The sequence below is a fragment of the Mustela nigripes genome, chromosome 11, assembly GCF_022355385.1.
Source record: "Mustela nigripes isolate SB6536 chromosome 11, MUSNIG.SB6536, whole genome shotgun sequence".
In the NCBI taxonomy this organism is placed as follows: domain Eukaryota; kingdom Metazoa; phylum Chordata; class Mammalia; order Carnivora; family Mustelidae; genus Mustela; species Mustela nigripes.
In genome coordinates, this window is record NC_081567.1 from 7,096,828 (window position 1) to 7,113,766 (window position 16,939).

A 16,939-nucleotide genomic window follows, 5' to 3' on the forward strand; every position below is an offset into this window, starting at 1 on the left:
TCTCTCTGTCAAATAAATAAATAAAATCTTTAAAAAAATTTACTGAGGAAATTTTGAAGATCTTATTGGCTTTATATAACTTCATGAATTAGGCAGCATCTGATCTAAAAGATACAAAGTAGCTCAAAGAAGCTGTACGAAATGAAAGACTTGTACTGGCAGGAGAAGCAGGAACAAGGAAGTTACACTAGACACCAAGGAAAAAAAAATTAGCTAGAGTTTTCTTCATTAGCATAAACTCATCTCACAAGGTTCTCCTAAATACTTAACACACAAATAATCTGGCAATTCTCTGACCTAATTCAGAGGTCCCTATCCATAGGAAACCCCCCCTTTTTAACATCACTATACTCTTTATATGCCCTTTACTTCGATCTCCTAGTCCAATAAATTTTCCATCGTGCTGAATTCTAGCAATCTCTCTCGATTCATGGCTCAAAAATATTTGGCAACCAGCAGAGGTCCCCAGGGAAGCTAGTAATAGGAATCTAACACCTTCAATCTATATCCTACAGCCATCTTCTCAGGTGTTCTATACTACATCAGTATGCTTCGTTATCACTACCAAAATTGTGACTAATAATAATAGATGACACTTACTGAGCACCAGCTATATTCTTTACCCTTAACATATGTCATCTTATTTAAATAAGATTTAGTCTTATTTAATTTATTTAATTAAATAATATTTAATCTTATTTAATAAATAAGATTTAATCTTACTTAAATGAGATGACATATATAAACTTTATAAATTTAAATTTATGAAATCTGTACTTTTTTACCCTTGAGAAATTGAGGCTTAGGGGGATTTAGACATAATAGGTAATCGATAGGTGATAATTGATTTGAACCCACCTGATGTTAAAGTTTGCACTATTATCTACAGCATGCTATATCCCAACAGTCTAATTCAGTGCTTCAAACCCATTTTAATATCACAGCACACATAGAAAGCATCTATTAAAAATACACACTGAAATACCCCGAAAATTGTATCTCTGATATTCTGGAGTAAAAGGATCAGGCTTTTCACAGCCATAGACAACTGAGGGTTGGGAGTAGGGGGACCTCCAGCCATATCAAAGGCTAAAGAGATCAGTATCTGCACACAGCCGTAAGCCATTTGCTGTCTAGCAGAGTGCCAAGACTCATCTTGTAACATTGCAGTAATTTGTACATTATTTTCCAATTTGCTTTTCACTATTGTGTTGGGGACTGCCTCCGGCCGGGAAAGTCCCCACCATTACAAGAAGGTGCTTGGCTCACAGCTAGCAAAGTATGCGGCAAGTAAACAATGAACTTTCTGGTGCATTGTCGTCCTTGCGGGCCGAGGGCGACACTATTGAGACTATTTCTACACAGCAATTAGAAGAAAAAAAAAAAAAAAAGAAAAATGTCCTTAGTTTTATCAGCCTAAACTTCTTATAACCCTTCCACCCAGTTTTCTTTAGGCTTAACACATGTAAGCCATTCTTATTTTTATTTGTAGCTCTGGGAGGGTTTACAGAGGTCACAAAGTGCCAGCTCCCCTTTTTTACAGATGGAAGAAATAAGAAAAATGCAATTAAGTGATTTGCCCAAAGCCTCAGTGTTAATACATGGTAGAGCCAAGATGAACCCAGGCCTTTTCCTCTAAATTCTACTAATAACACATCTATTCTGCTCAATGATCTCATTTCTCACTGTTGGTTTTAAGTAACTTGAAGGCCCTGGACCTAAAACTCAATCTTCCAACTATGTCATCTCCCAATATAAAGAGACCCAAAAGCAGCATTAAATGGATCTTCTATAAAAGATATATACACAACCCTTTAAAGGATTTGACTGTTTTAAGACCATCAAATGACTAAATTATAGTGAACAATCAGTTGATCAGGGTATGGAGTTCCTCCCCCTAGATCCCAAGATAAATTCAAAAGATATTGGGTAGGGGCACCTGGGTGGCTCAATGGGTTAAGCCTCTGACTTAGGCTCTGGTCATGGTCCCTGGGTCCTGGGATAGAGCCCCACATCAGGCTCTTTGCCCAGCGGGGAGCCTGCTTCCCCCTCTCTCTCTGTCTGCCTCTCTGCCTACCTGTGATCTCTCTATCAAATAAATAAGTAAAAACTTAAAAAAAAAAAGATATTAGGGGCCTGACTTAGTATGTGTACAAAATGGCTAAGTGTATTTTCAAATTATCTTTGGTTATTTTTTTGTTCCTTGTCTTACTTCGTAAATGTGAATAATTCAGGTGTGCAGTTCTGTAGCAACTACTTTTCTTTTGTATCAAGGAGCACATTTCCTCACTATTTCCATCTTAACTCATCACCACCAGCCCCTAAGTCTATTTACTCTAAGAAAAAAAGGCAAGCAGGAAATCGGGGGAGAAGTACTACAGAAAATTGGTCTTCTTTCTTGATAATTCTACATAGAAGCTAGAAACTGATAGGCTGTAAAATGAATATTAATTTGACCACAAATGACAAACACTTCTCCCAGATTCCAGAATTCCAAAAAAGATCATGAAAAGTCCCTATGAAGGTAATATAAATTACAAGGTGAGCTATATACTAAATGGGGAAAGCAAAATGAAAATTAGTGTATTTGAGATGACAACATTTGGTTTTTTAAAATGTGCATTTACATAATATGCTTGTATATCCATAAACTGTCTCTGGAAGAATACACAAGCAGCTGACAAAAATGTCTCTATGAAACAGAACTCAGTGGCTGGGGGTAGAAGAGAGATTTTTACTGTACCCCTTGCATATTTCTAGCATTTTATTATATGCCAATGTTACCACATCAAAAGTAATTTTTTAAATTCCAAATTCTTTAAATAGAGTGTTTTGATCCACCTAAAAATGCAAAATTTTCCAGCACTTAGGTTCAAATCATTACCTAAACCTATACTGCCCTCTCTAGGCCAAAGTGTGTTACTGGCGCCCCAACCAACTGTCTAAAATCATGGATCACTGTTAATAAGATACAGTAAATTTAAAAGCAGTATTATATAATAATTCTCCATAATCTTTTTTTTTTTTGGTGCAGAATGGTGGTTTATTAAAGCACAGGGACAGAACCCATGGGCAGAAAGAGCTGCTGCCCTGGGGTTGTTAATTCCCCTTAATCTAGAGTGTGGTTGATGAAAAAACATTACTTTTAAAGAAAATATCTAACCTGATCAACAGAGAGGGGAAAGCCAAGAAGTCCCTCTCAGACAACTCAAGTCTCTGTTCCTCTGTTTCAGATGAATTTTCTTCTTCCACAATAAGAAATATTAAAATGTAGTGCAGAGAGAGAAAATTTTTTTTAAAAAAACAGATAGTTAAAAAATACACAAAATACCACCAACTTTCATCTGACCAGCTACTAAATGACCAGGGGCTCTGGAGCCAGGAATAACATCTGAAGGCTTTTTGGGTTTTGTTTCGTTTCTGTTTTCACCTCAGATTGGGGGACAGGGATCCAATAGAGCTTTAAGTATGGAAGTAAAATAAAATTCCACTAATCAGATCCTATCCACTCAACATAAGAAGGGTGAAAATGTGGAATAGAACTTGGAAATAAAAAATGAAGGGAACCAAAAGATGGTGAATGAAGTGTTCCCAAAAATAGTAAGTTTTCTTTCACTTAAAACACTAAACATCATGGGGTGCCTGGGTGGCTCAGTGGGTTGAGCCTCTGCCTTTGGCTCGGGTCATGATCTCAGGCTCCTAGGATGGAGCCCCACCTCAGGCTCTCTGCTTGGCGGGGAGCCGGCTTTCCCCACCCCTCTCTGCCTGCCTGTCTGCCTACTTGTGATCTGTGTGTGTGTCAAATACATAAATAAAATCTTTTTTTAAAAAACACTAAACATGGGGCGCCTGGGTGGCTCAGTGGGTTAAAGCCTCTGCCTTCGGCTCAGGTCATGATCCCAGGATCCTGGGATCGAGCCCCATGTTGGGCTCTCTGCTCCGCAGGGAGCCTGCTTCCTCCACTCTCTCTCTCTGCCTGCCTCTCTGCCTACTTGTGGTTTCTCTCTCTGTGTCAAATAAATAAAATCTTAAAAAAAAAAAACAAAAACAAAAACACTAAACATCATGATGGTGATTTTAAGATGAAATCATCTCCTTCAGCAGTTCTCAAAGTGTGATCCAAAGACCCCTGGGGGTCCCCTCCCCTTTCCAACTACTAATCCATGTTAGGATGGATTTTCTCATACACTTCAACCAAAACAAGATATCATAACAGATTGAATTCAGAAACAAATAAAAACCTAGCTGTCTACTACTAAGCCAGACATGAAAGAGACTTGCAAAAATGTAAACCACCACCCTTCTTCACACTAAATTTCATTCGGGAAAATATGTTTTTCATAAAAGTGTCATTTATGGGGCGCCTGGGTGGCTTAGTGGGTTAAAGCCTCTGCCTTCAGCTCAGGTCATGATCCCAGGGTCCTGGAGTCAAGCCCCGCATCAGGCTCCCTACTCATGGGGGAGCCTGCTTCCCCTCTCTCTCTGCCTGCCTCTCTGCCCACTTGTGATCTCTGTGTCAAACAAATAAATAAAATCTTTTTATAAAATGTAATTTATGTAAACACATGATTATTAATTATAACATAGTTATTTTAAAGTTAAATAATTTAAATGTTCTCAGTTCAAGTTCTAATATATTTATACCAATAGATGTAAAAGACATACATGTAGCTATAAACCAATCTTTGGAATCCTTCATAACTTCTAAAATATAGGAAGGTTCTGAGACCAATAAGCTTCAGAACTGATCTAGCTAAGTAACAATTCAGTCATGTTAGTATTTTTCAGAAACCCTTAACCCTCTTCCCCCCATTTAGAAAGTACTCACAAATTCCTCTCTCCTATCAATTATTCCCTCTTTCTATCATTCCTGGAATCTTTGGTCTAAGAGAATACATGTAAACCCTGCAGAATTGTCCTTAGACGCACAGTCTGCACAGGCTCCACTGAGCCTGGAAAACTTTAAAATCTCCTTTAAGCTAGAGTCTGATTGTCGTTTGGCATCAATGTTTAATGGCATTTGGACTCCTGCTTATTTTCATGTTCCCATTAACAACCATAGTGGAGTTAACTCTTTCCTCCTCCCCACCTCTCCCCTCAGCAAGCATAATTTCTCAAGAAAGAAGATAAAAACAAGATTCCGGCTACCTTTACTGCCCATACCTAACAAGACACCTACTGTGGTAACTACCTGAACTCAACCCTGTACAGAATCTTCTCAATAAATTAAGGATGAGGGGCGCCTGGGTGGCTCAGTACGTTAAAGCCTCTGCCTTCAGCTCAGGTCATGATCCCAGGTCCTGGGATCGAGCCCCACATCGGGCTCTCTGCTCAGCGGGGAGCCTGCTTCCTCCTCCCTCTCTCTCTCTCTCTCACTCTCTGCCTACTCCTCATCTCTGTCAAATAAATAAATAAATAATCTTTTTAAAAAGTTCCCTCTCCCTAAAAATAAATAAATAAGATAAATTAATGATGCACTGAAGCTTATTCGTTCAGAGGGCAAAGATTCGGCCACTCAGCACCAAAATCCTGGTTTTCCTTCGTGAGCGCTGATTTCACGCGGACTCTCGCTACCTGCCGGCTGCAACACTTTCACAAGGTGCCCGTTCCCGACCTCTCAGTCGCTTTTCTGGGTTGTTTTCACTTAAAAGAGCACATTGCCACGAACCCCGCCAGATCCCTGTCCCATCTCCCCTCACAACAAGGGGTCGAGGTCTGGAACAGTAAAAGCCCTAATTCCGCCTTTGAACCCAGAGGGAAAAATTTCTGAGGATCCGCATTTTCCTCGCTCTTTTCTCTCACCAACTCGCTCCTAGGACGGCAATAACGAGCGAAGGTGCCACAGAGTCCAAAGTCCTTCACTCCCCTCAGTGGCTAGAACAGTGGCTTGCTGGCCCCTCTTCCACCTCAAGAACCCCCGCCACGAGATCATTTCCCCTCAGCTGCCCGCCCGCACCCCCACACCCTGTGGGGAGCCAACAGCATCCTCATTCCCGCTCAGCCCGTCGTCGCCCGCCACAATATTGGGTCACTTTTGTCTGTTTGCTGAGGGCAGGTTTGCGGTAGGGATTCTAACGAGGGGTAAGAGCTCGTTGTCGTCCTGAAGAGAAAACTCCTCAGGCGACTGGCGCGAGGACTGGCAGCGCCGGAGAAGAGCCAGCTACCTTCTGGAACAAGGAGGACCTAAAGGCAAGGAGCAGAATGAGCCACTGCAGCAATTCTGCAAAACCCACCAACCCCGACCCAGTATCCCCACCACCAAGGAAAGGCGTGAAGACACGCACTAGCGGCGTTGCCACCCCGGCGGCAGGCTTCCAGGACTGGGGCTCATGCGCAGTTAAAGCTGCTTCTGCGTTTGCGCAGCTGCTACTTCCGCCATCTTCCAACCGAATGCCCCGTAAAACTACAAATCCCATAATCCTCAGTGGCCTCACTTTTTTAGGCGGCAGAAGCAGCGCCTGATCGCTCATGAAGCGCTTCTTTCTTTTACTAACTTTTCTCTCTACCCCAGACGGCCTTTTCCTTCCTCTTTTCGTTCCCTGATTCCTGTTCTTCCTTTTAGATCCTTCGCGCCCTATCTTGATATTTTAGTGGAGACGATCCGCAACCCCACTCTCGCTTCTCCCGCCTTCTTTTCTGCCACAGGACCCACTCCCCAGGCACTGTTGGCAGGGAGAACGCGGCACCTTAGCACCCTGTGGAAAGGGCGCCGAATAGCTTCTTCCCCATTGGCCGAAGCAGGGGGCCCAAAGCAGGCCGAACCCTCTTCCCCGCCCACACTCCTTTTTATATAAGGCTGCGTGAAGGGAGCGTGTGTTTGGGAGGGCCTGCGTGCGAGGTGGCGGTGGTGGTAGTGAATGTAGCGCTACTGGTGGCCGTGGTGGGCGTCTGGTCGCAGTCGGCGGGCTCGGGGCTCGCGCGCAGGCGTCGGGCGGTGGGAGGAGGTGCTGGTGCCAGGGCTGTGGGTGTGGATGCGGAGAGGAGGGCGTGGTGTCCCCAGGTGATCGCGATTGGGGTAACGCGGAGGAGCAAGAAAACGACTCGGCCATTTCGGGGGAAGAGGAAGTTGGACAACATCGGCTGTTTTAGTGCCTTTTTTTTTTTCAGTTCAGCAGAGAATATTTCCCAGGGGGGTGAGTTACAATGACTTATGGTATTTTACTGAGAACAGTTCGTAGGAAAACTATCTGTACGCTCCTCTCTTTCCCTTCCTCTACTTTTAGATTCACCCCTCCGTTCCCTCGGAAGCCTTTCTAAGGAGGGGGGGGGGGTCGATCGAATTATGAATAATTCATGAGGCCCACCCCCCATCCTTTGGCCACGCCCCCTCCAGATCGTGCTGACGCACGTTGCGTGTACCAAATCTGAGGAAGAGACGTAACAGTCCCCGCCCCTAAGGTGGAGGGCGGGGCATCATCTCCAGCACGTGCTGCATCTACCCGCGCAAGCCCAAAAGGGTGTGCGCAGGCGCTGCCCGCTAGGGGGAGGAAGGAGGCGGGGTAGGGAGGTTGCTGGGTTTAGAGCCGGGCGGAGACCGCTGAGACTCATTCCTCAGGAACAAGGGTCGGGTGTCAAGGAGACCTTTTCACACCAGCTCCCCGTCCCCCGCCTACGGTGGGTGGGATCGCGCGGCAGAGACAAAGGATATCAGTAGGGACGGACATAGCTGCGAAGGGAAGTAGGGTGTCAGTTTGGGGTGGTGGGCTTTTGGGGGGGCTGAGGTGGGCTATATTTAAACTCCCGGAGCCGTTAAGTTGGTTCGTACTCATGCGCGCGCAACCAGGGTGGTGGCGGAGTGCGCATGCGTGATTCAGGGGCGAAAGGAACGCGCTCTAGCAGTGCGCGCTCGCGGCGAAGCGGTAGTGGTAGAGGAGAAAGGGGTCGGCGCACGCGCGGTTGCTACCTCGAGTTGTTCGGTTCTCGCGGGCATCTTGTTTTGGTCTCGCGGGCGAGTGGGGCGCGCTTCGGGGGAGGTGCTTGGGCGCGAGACTAGGCGAGAAGAGCAGGGCTGCGCGCGCACCCAGGGAAGGGGGGAAGGGAGCGGGCTCTAGGGAGGGGGGGTTAAGCCCCCAGTTCCCCCCCCCCCCGTTGCCCTCTTCTGGGACGGAATAAGGGGAGGAAATGATCGAGATGGCGGCGGAGAAGGAGCCGTTTCTGGTGCCGGCCCCGCCGCCGCCGCTCAAAGATGAGTCGGGCGGAGGGGGCGGCCCCACGGTGCAACCGCACCGAGAGGCCGCCTCCGGGGAGCTCTGCGGCGGGACGCAGCGTGGGCCGGGCCCGCGCGCACACTCGGCGGGAGCCCCAGCTTCTGGGGCCGGCAAGGAGAACCCTGGGGCTACATCCACTCGGGGAGGCCAGTCGCAGCAGCAACGAGGGGGCGGCCCCCAGGCACAGTCGCATGGGGAGGCCCGCTTGTCGGATCCTCACGGGCGAGCAGCTCTCCCTGACGTGGGGGAGGAGCGACGGGGAGGGGGCGGAACAGAACTGGGCCCCCCTGCCCCTCCTCGACCCCGTAATGGCTATCAGCCCCACCGGCCCCCTGGGGGAGGCGGGGGCAAGAGGAGAAATAGTTGTAACGTAGGTGGGGGTGGTGGAGGCTTCAAACATCCGGCCTTCAAGAGGCGCAGGCGGGTTAATTCGGACTGTGATTCTGTGTTACCCTCCAACTTTCTCCTGGGGGGTAATATCTTTGATCCACTGAACCTGAATAGTCTCCTGGATGAGGAAGTGAGCCGCGCACTCAATGCGGAGACCCCTAAGTCATCTCCACTTCCGGCCAAGGGGCGAGATCCAGTGGAAATCCTCATCCCCAAAGATATTACTGACCCGCTCAGTCTCAATACTTGCACTGATGAGGCTCAGGTAGTTCTGGCATCGCCACTCAAGACTGGTCGGAAGCGGCATAGACACCGGGGACAGCACCACCAGCAGCAGCAGGCAACTGGAGGGAATGATAGCCACTCTGTGCTCCCCACAGCCCCCCTCACTCCCTCACTCCATGGGGAGGGCACCACACAGCAGCAGCGGCATAGGGGCCAGAACCGGGATGCCCCCCAGCCGTATGAACTCAACACCGCCATCAACTGCAGGGATGAGGTCGTGTCTCCCCTTCCATCTGCCCTACAGGGTCCCACAGGCTCCCTTTCAGCCCCTCCAGCTGCCTCAGTTACCTCTGCACCCCCGTCTTCCTCCTCACGACATCGCAAACGTCGCAGGACTTCCAGCAAGTCAGAGGCAGGGGCTAGGGGTGGAGGCCAGGGTCCCAAGGAAAAGGGCCGAGGGAGTGGGGGAGGCCGCCACCACCACCACCACCACCATCACCACCTCCACCCACTACCTGCAGCGGGCTTCAAAAAGCAGCAGCTCAAGTTCCAGTATGGGAATTATTGCAAGTACTATGGTTACCGCAATCCTTCCTGTGAGGACGGGCGCCTTCGAGTGTTGAAGCCTGAGTGGTTTCGGGGTCGGGACGTCCTAGATCTGGGCTGCAATGTGGGCCATCTGACCCTGAGCATTGCCTGTAAGTGGGGTCCATCCCGCATGGTGGGCCTGGATATTGATTCCCGCCTCATCCACTCGGCCCGCCAAAACATCCGACACTACCTGTCTGAGGAGCTGCGTCTGCCATCCCAGACTTCTGAGGGGGACCCCGGGGCAGAGAGTGAGGAAGGGACCGTAACCGTCCGAAAGAGAAGCTGCTTCCCAGCCTCACTGACAGCCAGCCGGGGTCCCATTGCTGCACCCCAAGTGCCCTTGGATGGAGCGGACACATCAGTTTTCCCCAACAATGTTGTCTTCGTCACGGTAAGAGGGTCCAAAGGCTCTTGGGATAGGGGCCAGGTGTGAAGATGAGATTAAATGGGAACAAGACAGAGGAAAGTTAAGACCCAGAGGGATTTATGCATGCACTCTGCTAGAACTGGATCCTTAAGGGTCTGAGTCTGTGAATGTCTGCTGAGGTTCTCCTTTTCTATAACCTGGAAAGGTGGGGCCTCTCACTTGGGCCCCTTTGTCATGACTACTGGCCCCAAGATGGGGTTTGACTCCTTTTGCTCTGCTCCTGGCCTGGACTGTAACCCAGACCAGTCCACCTTCCCTTGCTGGCTGCTGCTGCTTGCTAGATTTGATCCAGATGGAAAACTGCCCTCCAACGCACTGAATGAAGGTGCATGAAGGGACAGGTGTCAGACGTGGCATGTCTTGGGGTGGGTGGAGGGATAGGGTAGTGGCTGACTAATTTTGATAGGGACCTAGATCCGGAGTTGGTTGAAGAGTGTTGGTGATCAGGACCTCAAGTGACCTAGCCGGAGACCATCTCATGTTGACCCTAGATGGTGGGATAGGGAAGAGTCAGAGTGCTCTGCAGGAGGGGAGGGTACTGTCTTCACGGAGTGTCTGTCCCCTGACTACACAGAGCTCTCCACAGAACACTCTGGTTCGGCCATCTGCCGGAACGGTTGGTGCTGGCGGGTTGGGTTAAGCCTGCAAGAATGAACTTTGTGAGTGTATCACCTAGAAAAGGTTTCCTGAGGGCTGGGGTTCTTTACTTCTCCCTGAGAAAGGAAATGGGCCTGGAACTCTGCCAGCCACAACTCCAGGGAAGGAAGCACAGGTTGGTTCCCTTTCAAAACCTGGGTTAGGTCCCTTTGCATAACATTGAGTCACTCGGCTTCATGTTTGTGGGGTGGGACAGCGTCTCCGGAGAACCCCTGTTCTTATTCTAAAGTTTCACCCCAGTTTTGGAGACCTCGTGGGTAGTGTGCTCAATTTAAAATTCTCCACGCTTCCTTTTCGTTTGGCTTACTAGCAACAGAAAGCAGGGGCAAGAGGGTGTAAACAAAATGAGACCCAAGAGGGCACCGTTTGGGAGTTAGTCTGACAAGTGTCAGAGAAGGTTGTGGCCAAGGGCTGAGGCAAGGCTGTTAGGACTTTCTGTCTTACAGGCTGCAGAGCAGGTTGATGGCGGGTGGGCGGGGGTGGGCAGTGGTTCTTTCATTGCCTCTCTTGACCTTGCCCCCCATTCTTGCCCTTAGGGGAACTACGTGCTGGATCGCGATGAGCTGGTGGAGGCCCAAGCCCCCGAGTACGACGTGGTGCTCTGCCTCAGCCTCACCAAATGGGTGCATCTGAACTGGGGAGATGAGGGGCTGAAGCGCATGTTCCGCCGCATCTACCGGCATCTACATCCGGGGGGCATCCTGGTCTTAGAGCCCCAGCCTTGGTCGTCCTATGGCAAGAGAAAGACGCTCACGGTGAGTTGGGATTCGCGTGGATATTGGGATACCCTTCCTTTAGCTGGGGCAAGAAAGGCCTCGAGGAAGCAGAAAGAGAAGTACTTGCTGAACGAGGTCCCCTGGGTGGGTATCATTCTACACCAGGGGAGAAGCCAGCAAGCTGAAGCGGTCCCCTGCCTTTCTTCCCCAGGAAACAATCTATAAGAACTACTATCGAATCCAGCTGAGGCCGGAGCAGTTCAGTTCGTACCTGACATCCCCAGAGGTGGGCTTCTCCAGCTATGAGCTTGTGGCTACACCCCACAACACCTCCAGAGGTAAGGCTGGCTGACTTGGGGGAGGGGGGGGAGGCCAGGGTCGGTGAGGTGGCGGGTCCCGGCAGAGAGGGTACAGATGCTGTGGAGTGGGGAAGTCCCGCCAGCCCTACTGATGGCACACTCTCTCCTTAGGCTTCCAGCGCTCTGTGTACCTGTTCCACAAGGCCCGTTCCCCCAGCCACTAAGTGGCCCCCTGAACAGAAAGTGTGAAGAAGCTGCCCACTGTTCTTAAGGATCTGGGGGAAAGGGAAAGTATCCCAGGGTCTTTCCTTTTTGGCTCCAAAAAAAGAGTTTCCTTTTCATGGATCTGCAAAGAAAGCTTTTCCTGTGTTGCTGCCCCAGCCTCCTCCCTACACGTCTGGCACCCTAAGCAGCAAGCCCAGCTGTGCTGGGGTCACCAACATCCTCTCTCCCCCAGCTCACCGGGCTGGATGGCATGGACTGTTTGCTGACCTCTGTTCTCCTAAGGGAATGGGAGGTGGGGGGGGTATCAAGTTCTCTGGCCTCTTCCTCCTGTTCTCCAAAGGAGATTTCCGTTTCTCCTCAGCCCTTGTCCCTAGCTGCATTTCAGCGGACCACAGATAGATGGACTGAGGGTTAAGAGGGGGAAGTCTGGCAGGGAGGCATGCAGGTACTGTGAAAATCCTTCCCTCTGCTGACCCCCACCGGGAGGCGGGGTTGGGTTTGGAATGTAAGAACAGCACAATAAATTTGATGTTTAGGGCAGCGGCCCCCATACTTGTGTCTGGCACTTTCTATCTAGTGGGGAAGGGATGGTGCCTCCTGTTAGAACCTGTGCTTCCTCTGCCCAAACGGGAGTCTCAAGAAGACAGATTTTTCGGTGGTTGGAAAGACTGAGTGTTGAATGCTAGTCACATCTACACGCAACCAAAGAGAGCTCTAATCAGGAAAAAGTGTAAAGTGAATTTTTATGTGAAACTTGAAGCAAAGAGTCCATCTCCCCTCCCCCCAAAAAACCACTGACAATTTTTTGGTGGGAGCTTTGGACAGAAGGCTAACTGTAGAAGAATTAACAGTGGCACTGAAGTGGACCTAGAGAAAGTCACTACTGATGGGACCACCCACCCACCTTTTTTGTGCTGTGCAACTGGATGAATAGGCAATTAACATGAAACTCTAAAGCAGTTCAAGTGTTCCTGGAACCGTGAATATTCACCAAATACTGAGCCCTCTTGGATCTGGTGTAAACGAAATAAGCAAAGCCCCTAGAGGTAAAAGGAAGGAAGGAATTTCAATAACTGGGTGCAAATAGCTAGCTGTCTTGCAGGCTCCTTGAGCCAGGTAATTAGGGAAGGACTCCCTGAAGTATACAACAGAGGAGACCCACCCACATGTCCCAGTGATCAGAACTAAGTAGTGCGGGGCACCTGAGTGGCTCGGTGGGTTGAGATTCAGACCCAGCTGAGCAGAGTGTGGAACCCACTTGCAATGCACTCCTACCCCCCACTTTCCTCCCCCAACCCCTCTCAGGCATGCTTTCACTACCTTAAAAAGAAAGAAAAAAAATACTGCAAAGGAACAAACGTGGTTCTAAGAAGTCCGGGGAAGAAGAGGTGGGACAGTGTGCTCAACCTGCCATCACTACCAAGTTCCGAAAAGGCCAAAAACTGGACTCCGGGACAGCTTCCCACCCTGAGGCCTGACCCCATCTTAAGGCTCCCAAGAAGAGTCCCATTTGTTAGCAAAACCTTTTTATTCTGAAAAATAGTTTTAACACAAAAATATTAACTAGCAATCCAGGGAGCCTCCACGTCTACGCTTCCCAGCGCCTCAGTGTCCGGTGCATGAGGAAGGTATCCTCTGAAGGGCGGGGCCGGAGTTGAAGACGGAGAGGAGGCAGACCATCCAGGGTCAGGTGTGGAGACTCATAAAACAATGTTTCTGGGTCACAAAGGATGGTCATGTCTGGCCCTGACCCAGGTGGCTCCTGTTGGGAAGTGGAGCCCAAAGCAAGGTTACACTCGGGAAGGGGATAGGGGCACCACACGGAAACAAGCCCAGGTCCCTCACCTTTGGGGGCGGGGCTCGGGCCTGCGGTGGCAGCAGCGCCAGTTTCTCCCTCAGCGCAGCGTTTAGAACCTGTTCCTCGGGCACCTGCAGGCTCACCAGGTCTCGGAAGAGCCGCTTGGAGCGCGGCACGTTCAGCCCTGAGACCGCAGGGGGAGCGGAGGTGAGCGGCGCCTCTCAGCCCCACTTCCCGCGCCCCACCGGGCGTCTCTCTCTCTCTCACCCTCGGCCACGCTCTCCTCCAGGCCGCAGCGGGTCTGGAACGACTTTCTCAGCTGTTCCTCCACGGCCTTCGCCGCATCGAACTGGCCCTCGGCTGCAGCCCGCGCGGCCTGCAACTCGAGGCTCAATGCCAGGCTGCTCTGCTGCGCGGGCGCCCCCAGGTCCTGCGGTGCCGCGGGCTTCTCGCTAGGTGCTGCGGCGGCCGGCGTGGGGTCGGACCGCACGGGGGAGAGCGGCGCCAAGCGAAAGCGGACCTGGGAGCAGAGAGCGGGACGGTGAAGAGATGGGCGCGGGCTTGTCTGCCGGCTGGCGGCCAGACCTTCCCCCAGCTCACCTGCCGCCCCTTGCGGGCCCCGCCCCGCCGGTCCGCCCGCCCCTTCCGCCGGCCGGGGCAGCCGCTCGGCTGCTCGGGGGTCTCGGACCGCGAGCTCAGGCTCAAGTCCAGGCCAGGTTCGGGCACTGGGGCTCTCGGCTCCGGGACGCGGGGTTCTGGGGGGGGCCCAGGAGCCGATACGGCCTCCTCCCCTTCGACCAGCTCCTGCTGTGCCCCCCCACAGCCCATCATCTTGGTGTGGCTGCCGGGATGCAAGGTCTCGGGAGGCCGGGGGTCACGGGACACGAAATCGCCACCACCAGCCCACCTCCGCCACCCCTCCCGAACGCCGCTACCGGAAACCGCTTGCCCCTACCCAATGGGGCGGGAAGACCAGCCCCCGCGCCATCCCATTGGCGCTACTAAGCGTCATTTCCGTTGCTCGGCTCCCTTTCTCCCGCGAGCTTCCGCCCGCAAAACCTCAGCCCCGCCCCTAAACCAGAGTTTCGGAACCGCCACGGGTGGAGGCCCTACGGGTCCTCACGAGGGCCACTTCGCCTTTGAAACCTGGACGCGGCGTCTTTATCCTGCGGGGTGTTTACCTGAGTTCTGCCTGCTCGAGTCCAGAGTGTGTCTCTCCGTCCCTTCTGTCGAGGCGCCAAACAGGACAGCTTTAGGTCAAGGGGCCCCGCGTTGGCCCTCCCTCGTCAGTGCCTCCGCAGCGTCTCCCGGCCTTCCGGGACTGGGACCGAAGTGGGACCAGTAGAGCTTCCCAGGATGAGTGAGCGCGGGGCTCGCAGAGCCCAGTCCCGGGCTCCTTCCAGGAACTCTGGGCGTTCGTGGTTGCCCAGGCGAGGACTGCCTCATTGCGCCTTAGGGCCTTTTGTGACTTTGTCCCCGTGGAGGGCTCCCTAAAATATTCGTCTTTATAAAAATGGGTATCTGGGGGCGCTTGGGTGGCTCAGCGGGTTAAAGCCTCTGCCTTCAGCTCAGGTCATGATCCCAGAGTCCTGGGATCAAGCCCCGCATAGGGCTCCCTGCTGGGTGGGGAGCCTGCTTCCTCCTAGCTCTCTGCCTGCCTCTCTGCCTACTTGTGATCTCTGTCAAATAAATAAATAAAATCTTTTTTTTTAATAGGCATCTGTAGATGGAGTACAGTTTTTAAAAAGAAAGTTTCGGTGGATTTATTCTGGACTCCTAGACAGGGCAGGAGACTGAACTGCTTGTCCGCTTCCTGGGTTCCTTGGGGCAGGTCCTCTCAGTTCTGTGCGCCTGTTTCCTCTTGTGCAAAATGTGCTAACTCGGGCGCATGCCTCTTGAGGCTCTCCCCAAAAGGGGTTAATAGTCAGTCAACAGGCACGTTCTGTATACCACTCTGCAGTTTTTCACAAGTTGTTTTTTTTTTTAAAGATTTTATTTATTTATTTGACAGAGATCACAAGTAGGCAGAGCGGCAGGCAGAGAGAGAGAGGAGGAAGCAGGCTCCCTGCAGAGCAGAGAGCCCGATGTGGGGCTCGATCCCAGGACCCCGGGATCATGACCCTAGCTGAAGGCAGAGGCTTTAACCCACTGAGCCACCCAGGCGCCCCTCACAAGTTTTATCTTACTAGAAACTGCTATGGAAAATCAGGTGGAAAGCACAGCTGCCCTCATTTTACACACACAGAATGTTTGCGACGATCTCTGGGGTGACGCACTGCAGGCTTGCCTGCTGAAGAGAGGAATAAGAAAGTATGAAAATTCCCTCTACTGTTCATTTGTGAGAGTAGGGAGACACAAATGTAAATACTTTTGGGGGGCGGTTTAGAAGTGGAAGTATGACAACTACTTTTAATGGTTGCTGACATTGAGAAGGAGAGAACCGGGGTGCCTCTGGTGGCTCAGTGAGTTAAGCCTCTGCCTTCTGCTCAGGTCATGATCCCAAGGTCAGGGGATCGAGTCCCACTTCAGGGTTCCTGCTCAGGGGTGGGGAGTCTGCTTCTCCCTCTGCCTGCCGCTCTCCGTGTTTGTATGTCTGCATGCGCGTGCTCTCTCGCTCTCTCTCTCTCTCTCTGACAAATAAATAAATAAAATCTTAACAACAACAACAAACCTGCCCCGAAATCTTAAATTGTATTCAGCAGTCATATTAGGAACTGGTGAAAATTTGTAGGGTAGAGCATAATTATGTTGATATATCAGAAATGGAATTATGGCATAGTTGAAAGGAAATACACAGACAAAATCAGTGGTGTTATGCAAGTTCCTTTCGTCTTGAATTTAGGAAGTAGCTTAGGAACTCCTGTTGTATTTTTAATTGAAAAGTATATTCTAGGGACGCCTGGGGTGACTCAGTAGGTTAGGCGTCTGCCTTCGGCTTTGGGGTTGTGATCCCGGGGTCCTAGGACCAAGTCTCACATCAGGCTCCTTGCTCAGTGGGGAGCCTGCTTCTCCCTCTGTCTGCTGCTCCCCCTGTTTGTGATCTGACATGTAATGAATGGGATCTTTAAAAAAGGAAGGAAGGAAGAAAAGTATCCTAATTCTTTTTTTAAAGGATTTTATTTATTTGACAGAGTTCAAGCAAGGGGAGTAGCAGGCAGAGGGAAAGGGAGAAGCAGGCTCCCTGCTCAGGAGTCCCAGGACCCTGATCATGACCCCAGCCGAGGACAGACACTTAACCAACTGAGCCACCCAGGTGTCCCAAAAAGTATATTCTAATTCTGTCCACTGAAAAGCCATTAGAAACAATGATGGACCCAGTAAGCACCTGCGGTCTCCAGAATGTGGTAGCTAATTTCATATCCCTTGGCACTTCAAACCCTTTACACATCTTTATAGCAGCTTTA

The 16,939-nt window shown here is 50.7% G+C and overlaps 2 protein-coding genes across 2 annotated transcripts; one reads left to right on the forward strand and one right to left on the reverse strand.

Annotated features, from left to right (window-relative positions):
• The first annotated feature begins 7,139 nt into the window (after positions 1-7,139).
• MEPCE (methylphosphate capping enzyme) lies at positions 7,140-12,289 on the forward strand. Its single transcript, XM_059414537.1, has 4 exons — positions 7,140-9,804; positions 11,034-11,252; positions 11,425-11,551; positions 11,684-12,289. The coding sequence occupies exons 1-4, from the start codon at positions 8,122-8,124 to the stop codon at positions 11,734-11,736; spliced, it is 2,082 nt and encodes a 693-aa protein (XP_059270520.1). The 5' UTR covers positions 7,140-8,121; the 3' UTR covers positions 11,737-12,289.
• A 962-nt stretch (positions 12,290-13,251) lies between these two features.
• Positions 13,252-14,496, reverse strand: PPP1R35 (protein phosphatase 1 regulatory subunit 35). The gene is made up of 4 exons (XM_059414538.1): positions 14,136-14,496; positions 13,803-14,055; positions 13,583-13,719; positions 13,252-13,499 (listed from the first exon to the last, which is right to left on the reverse strand). Exons 1-4 carry the CDS (start codon positions 14,364-14,366, stop codon positions 13,326-13,328), a joined length of 795 nt encoding a protein of 264 aa, XP_059270521.1. The 5' UTR covers positions 14,367-14,496; the 3' UTR covers positions 13,252-13,325.
• Positions 14,497-16,939: the final 2,443 nt, after the last annotated feature.

Excerpts from the sequence above, each read along its gene's own strand:
- MEPCE (XM_059414537.1), top strand. The coding sequence starts at position 8,122 with ATGATCGAGATGGCGGCGGAGAAGGAGCCGTTTCTGGTGCCGGCCCCG. Across the intron at positions 9,805-11,033 it reads ACAATGTTGTCTTCGTCACG|GGGAACTACGTGCTGGATCG; the intron begins GTAAGAGGGTCC and ends TCTTGCCCTTAG. Across the intron at positions 11,552-11,683 it reads ACCCCACAACACCTCCAGAG|GCTTCCAGCGCTCTGTGTAC; the intron begins GTAAGGCTGGCT and ends CTCTCTCCTTAG.
- PPP1R35 (XM_059414538.1), bottom strand. The coding sequence starts at position 14,366 with ATGATGGGCTGTGGGGGGGCACAGCAGGAGCTGGTCGAAGGGGAGGAG. Across the intron at positions 14,056-14,135 it reads GGGCCCGCAAGGGGCGGCAG|GTCCGCTTTCGCTTGGCGCC; the intron begins GTGAGCTGGGGG and ends CTCTGCTCCCAG. Across the intron at positions 13,720-13,802 it reads GGAGGAGAGCGTGGCCGAGG|GGCTGAACGTGCCGCGCTCC; the intron begins GTGAGAGAGAGA and ends CTGCGGTCTCAG.